The sequence below is a fragment of the Miscanthus floridulus genome, chromosome 9, assembly GCF_019320115.1.
Source record: "Miscanthus floridulus cultivar M001 chromosome 9, ASM1932011v1, whole genome shotgun sequence".
Lineage (NCBI taxonomy): Eukaryota > Viridiplantae > Streptophyta > Magnoliopsida > Poales > Poaceae > Miscanthus > Miscanthus floridulus.
This window is the reverse complement of record NC_089588.1, coordinates 24,458,010-24,463,854: the sequence shown is the minus strand read 5'-3', so window position 1 is coordinate 24,463,854 and position 5,845 is coordinate 24,458,010. Positions and strand designations below refer to the sequence as shown.

The 5,845-nt window shown below is 44.3% G+C and overlaps 1 protein-coding gene and 1 pseudogene across 1 annotated transcript; both read right to left on the bottom strand.

Annotated features, from left to right (window-relative positions):
* Window positions 1-365: 365 nt before the first annotated feature.
* On the bottom strand, window positions 366-1,351 carry LOC136479487 (uncharacterized). Its single transcript, XM_066477342.1, has 2 exons — window positions 1,229-1,351; window positions 366-1,142 (listed from the first exon to the last, which is right to left on the bottom strand). The coding sequence occupies exons 1-2, from the start codon at window positions 1,349-1,351 to the stop codon at window positions 366-368; spliced, it is 900 nt and encodes a 299-aa protein (XP_066333439.1).
* A 48-nt stretch (window positions 1,352-1,399) lies between these two features.
* On the bottom strand, window positions 1,400-3,923 carry LOC136479486 (uncharacterized; annotated as a pseudogene).
* Window positions 3,924-5,845: the final 1,922 nt, after the last annotated feature.

Here is a 5,845-nt window from a genome sequence, read left to right as displayed (position 1 = left end):
AGTTAACTGAATGTATGAGTTACTAAATGTATGTTGATGTCTGAATTGTCACAGTTATTGAATGAGTTAATGTATGAATGAGTTATTGTATGAATGAAAAATTGTTTGAGTTAACTTAACTGTATGAGTGAATTTGTTGTATAGACAGATTTTGCTAGAATCTAGAGACAACAACATCCCAAAAATGACAGCTAATCAAGATATCCCAGAAATGACAGAATTTGTTACAATCCCAAAAAAAGAGCCACTGTTCAAATATTTGTGCTCCATCAACATCCCAGAAGTATACATCCCAAAAATGACAGAATTTGTTACAATATTTGTGCTCCAAAAATGGCAGCTAATCAACATCTAAAAAATGACAGCTAATCATCATCATTACATTCCATGGGATCCCTATCATTGTCACTACAATACTCTAAGATGGTGTCATCTACATAGTCATCATCCTCATCATTGTTCTCAGCCATGTCTTCTTCTCTTCTATTGATAAGAGCTTGTAAGTTACCAACAACAGAAGATTTCTGTCCATCTACACGTCGCTGCACTGGTGTAGGTTCATCGGTGCCATCATCTTGATCATCTTGCACCTCAAGCTCATTATCAGACCCAGTTTCATCTTGGTGAACAGTGCTGACTTCTGTTTCATTGACATCATACATGCTCCTATGCTCAAATTTTTGGACAACACGCCAATTGTCGCCAAATTGTGTGTCCTGCACATAGAAGACCTTTGTTGATTGACTTGCTAATATAAATGGGTCTGACTTGTACCAAAACCTCTCTATATTGATGGATCTAAAATGGCCATCATCTCTAATGTTTCTAGCTTTGCCATCTTGACTGAACCACTCACACCGAAAAAGTACCACAGTTCGAATCATTTGTAAATTGGAGTTGTAGCTCAACTGAACTATCTCCTTGAGCTGACCATAAAATTCAGTCGACACTCCATTGTGTGTTCCTTCTGCCAGCACACCACTGTTTTGTGTCTGCCTTTGTCTTTCACGGTCAATAGTGTTGTATCGAACACCATTCACACTACATGATGACCATAATCTGACCCTAAGGTCAGGTCGACATGATATTGCATAAAGCCCTTCACTGACCTCTTCACGATTATCCTTCCACAGCATCTTGATCTAAAAAGACAATAGATTAAGTGAAAATGTGGAACTCAGATTAAGAAGACAACATGATATATTGCATAAATTATGGAACCACTTACATGACTCCTAAACCAAGCAGGAAATTCCTTTTCTAACCTACTCTCAATATCATGGCCACCCTCTTTCTCTAACTCTTCTCTAAACTTGCTGCATAGACAGTTCACAATATGAGTATTGGTCATGCAGGTTTAGCATAGTTTTTAGTAGCACACAAAATTTAGAAAAAACACTCACCTCAAATATGGCTCCACCTCATCACAGTTGTTTAGCACATACCAACAAAGCTTGTCAAATTCTTTGTTTTCAAGATATGTTTCCCTGTTGGCTCCCAAGAGTTTAACACCATGCTGGAAGACAGAGAGGTCACCATTTGGTGGATCCCATTTGTCATCATCACGATTAAATCTAGTGACAACATCTTCCATGTACCTTGAACAAAAGGTCAATGCCTCATTAGCTATGTACGCCTCAGCGATGGATCCTTCAGGTCTAGCTCTATTCCTCACGTACCCCTTCAAAGTGCCCAATTGGCGTTCGATCGGGTACATCCATCCATATTGGACAGGGCCTCTTAACAGTGCTTCATCAGGAAGGTGGACAGCCAAGTGGACCATCACATCAAAAAAAGCAGGAGGAAATATTTTTTCAAGCTTGCACAGTATCACAGGGATTTATGCTTTTAGACGTTTCACAACATCAACCTTTAGTTTCCTACTGCAAAGCTCCCGGAAAAATTTACCCAACTCAGCAACTGCTTCATATATGTCCTTGTGCACTAATCCCCGGAGACCGGTTGGTAAAATTCTTTGGAGTAGGATGTGGCAATCATGGGTTTTGAGGCCCTGCACCTTCGAACCATCTGCACTAATGCATCTTGTCAGGTTGGAAGCATACCCATATGGAAACCGAATACTTTTCATAAATCCACAAAATGCAGTCCTTTCTTCTTTCTCCATGGCATACCATGCTGCTGGCATTGAAACTGAATCACCATCTTCTTGTTCTAAATGCAACTCAGGTCGTATGCCCATATCCTGCAAATCAAGTCTCGCATTAACTGTATCCTTATTCTTGCCATCAAGATGGAGAATTATGCCGAGAAGGGCATCACATATATTCTTCTCTATATGCATCACATCAAGATTATGTGGCAGCTTCAAGTGTTTCCAATAAGGTAGTTTCCATAGGGCCGACTTTCGACTGAACAATTTTGGCTCCTGATCCTTCTGTCCACGCTTCCTTTTCTTGCTACCCTCAGGCTTACCAGGACTAACATCTTTTACCTTCTCTAGAGCCTCCAAAGTTTCATCCACAGTCAACTTTGCTGGCTCTATTCGGTTTTCTCGGTGTCCATCAAAGGCCAAGCTTCTTCTCCATTTGTGAGTTTTTGGGAGGTAGCGACGGTGTCCAATGTAGCATATCTTTTTCCTAAGACTCCTTGACAATGGATCTCTATTGCAATAAATACATGCATAGTAACCTTTAGTAATTCGCCCTGACAATACACCCAAAGCTGGATAATCATGTATGCACCATAGTACTGCAGCACGAAGGTCAAACTTCAAACCAGTTAATGCATCATAAGTCCTGACACCATCCCAGAGTTTTAACAAATCCTCAATGAGAGGTTCTAAGAATACGTCAAAGTCCTTGCCTGGAGACTTTGGTCCTGGGATGAGTAATGCCATGATGCAGTTGGATGCATCAGTGCATGACCATGGAGGTAGATTATACACCTTTACAAGTACAGGCCACATGCTATAACTTGTGTTCATGTTCCCGAATGGATTGAAGCCATCTGTAGCTAAACTAAGCCTTAGGTTTCTTGCATCTTCAGCGAAGCTAGGATACATATCATCAAAGTCTTTCCAGGCTTCACCATCGGCTGGATGGGTCATTTCATTTTCCACAGCCACCCTCTTCTCCTTGTGCCACCGGGTCTCCTCAGATGTTGCTTTGTTTGCAAACATCCTCTTTAGCCTAGGTATAAGAGGAAAGTATCTCAAAACCTTTTTTTGGAACCCGTTTGGCACCATCAGCATCTACCCACCTAGATTCCTTGCATTTTGGGCAAATGTCCGCTTTGGCAAGATTCTTCCGAAACAACACACAATTGTTGTCACAAACATGGATTAACTCATATCCAAGGCCCAATTCTTTGAGATATGTCTTTGCTTTGTCATATGAATCTGGAAGACAACTATTAGGGAATGACCTTGCCAATAACTTCAATATAACACTGATTGCTGTGTTGCTAATCCTATAGAAGGACTTGATGTGTAGCAATCTAACTAGAAAAGAGAACCTAGAATGAACAGAACCTGGGCAAAGAGCACGTTTTGCATCTTCAAGAACTTTCACAAACATAGGCTGTTCTCCATCTTCTTCTATAGCTGTGTACAAGTCTGCAAGCATCTCTACAGTACCCAGATCATCTTCATTGTCAACCTCATCCTCATTGACCACATCACCTAGATGATCAGGCTCATCTACATCCTCTGCAATTTCAATAATCTCAGCATCAAAAGCTTCTCCATGGTGTACCCACCGAGTATATGTAGCTGACCATCCATAGAGGTACACATGGTTATGCACATCTTTTTGACTCAGCGAAGACTGATTCAGACAATGGCGAAAGGGGCAAAGTATAACATCATCTGCATTGAATCTATCCCGAACATATGACATAAATTGATCAACGCCGTCTGTGAACTTATCACTGAACCGAGTAGCACGAATCCATGTCCTGTCCATCTAATCAATGTAACAACAATTACCTCTAATAAGCCATGTCTAAACAGCTATGAAATGCTATGAATTGCAGGCAATGAAAGATGACAGTACCTCTAAGTAGCTGAAGTAGCAGCAGGTTGAACACGGAGCAGAGAAGCCGCAGCAGCCGCCCGCCGCCGGAGCTTCCCGCCGGAGAAGCACGCCGCTGGAGCAGAGAAGCCGCAGCAGCTGCCCGCCGCCGGAGCTGCCCGCCGGAGAAGCGCGCTGCAGCAGCTGCCCGCCGTTAGAAGCCCGCCGCTGGAGCTGCCCGCCACCAGAGCTGCCCACCGCCGGAGCTGCCTGCCAGAGAAGCGAGCCGCGCCGCAGCAGCTACCCACCGCCAGAGCTGCTCGCCGGAGAAGCGCGCCGTTCCGCAGCAGCTACCCACCGCTGGAGAAGCGCACCGCGCCGCAGCAGCTACCCGCCGCAGGAGCACCTCCTCCCACCCCCTGCCCGATTCGATTTAGATCTAGGTGGATTGGATTGGATTGGGTTCGGTTGGGTTGGGTTTATGATTGATTCAAGAATCGAATAAGAAAAAAACTTCCAATCTCTAAACATGACCGAAGTCTTGTTCTGATGGTAAGCCAACTTGGCTCTGAGAGAAGAGGTGGTGGGTTCAATTCTAAGGCACCACCAATTTTTTTTATAAATTCTACTTTTATGACGAAATAATTATCTGACAGGTGGGACCTGAACGGTGAAACTATTCTCTTTCACTTCTATGACGAATCACAGAACACTTGTATGATGATTCTTTCAAATTCGTCACAGTTAAACAAAGGGGTTGACGGCCAAACCAATCATCTATGACCATCTACGTAATTTCGTCACTAATGAACCTTATTCCATGACCAAAACTATTATCGTCATTCCGAAATCGTCATAGATGAAAGGATTTCTAGTAGTGCCGTTTGGGAGCGATGAGGATTGGGGCTGACGTCAGAGACACTTTGAGGCTCTCCAAAGCATGTTGTGTTTCCTCAGTCCAAACGAAAGCATCTGTCTTTTTGAGAAGCTTGCAGAGAGGCATCCCCCGCTCACCGAGCCGGGAGATGAATCGGCTTAGGGCGGCCAAACAGCCGGTGAGCCTCCATACGCCCTTGACATTGCGTATAGGGCCCATGTTGGAGATGGCCATGATTTTTTCGGGGTTGGCCTCGATGCCACATTCGGACACGATGTATCCAAGCAGCTTCCCCTTCGTAACCCCAAAAACACATTTTTCGAAATTTAATTTGATGTTGAACCTTCGGAGGATCGGGAATGTCATGGTCAAGTTTGCGATTAGGTCGCAAGCTTGAGCCGTTTTGACCACTATGTCATCAACATAGATGGCGATTGTTGGTTTTGGCCGCTCGACTTGGTTAGGCTGGTCGAGCGGGTCGATTTGATCGGTGAAGCATTGCTGCATGCACCGTTGATAGGTGGCACCAGCGTTCTTCAGGCCGAAAGGCATGGTTATGTAACAGTACAAACCATACGGGGTGACGAATGAGGTTGCGAGCTGGTCAGACTCTTTCATCGCGATCTGGTGATAGCCTGAGTAGGCATCCAGAAAGGAGACGATTTCACATCCTGAGGTGGAGTTGACTATTTGGTCTATGCACGGCAAAGGAAAATGGTCCTTCGGACATGCCTTGTTGAGGCCAGTATAATCAACACACATTCTCCATTTCCCGGTCTTCTTTTTGACAAGAACAGGATGGGCAAGCCAGTCGGAGTGATACATCTCCTTGATGAATCCGGCTACTAGGAGTTTGGTGACCTCCTCACCTATGGCCCTATACATCTCATCATCGAAGCGACGCAGGAGTTGCTTGGTGGGCTTAGAGCCCAGGATGAGGTGTAGTGCGTGCTCGGTGACCTCCCACGGTATGCCTGGCATGTTAGAAGGTTTTCAT

What these genes read in the sequence shown, in the direction of transcription:
- LOC136479487 (XM_066477342.1), bottom strand. Translation starts at nt 1,351, where the DNA reads ATGACCAATACTCATATTGTGAACTGTCTATGCAGCAAGTTTAGAGAA. An exon ending in CTGCTTGGTTTAGGAGTCAT is followed by an intron (nt 1,143 to 1,228) that starts GTAAGTGGTTCC and finishes TTGTCTTTTTAG; the next exon opens with ATCAAGATGCTGTGGAAGGA.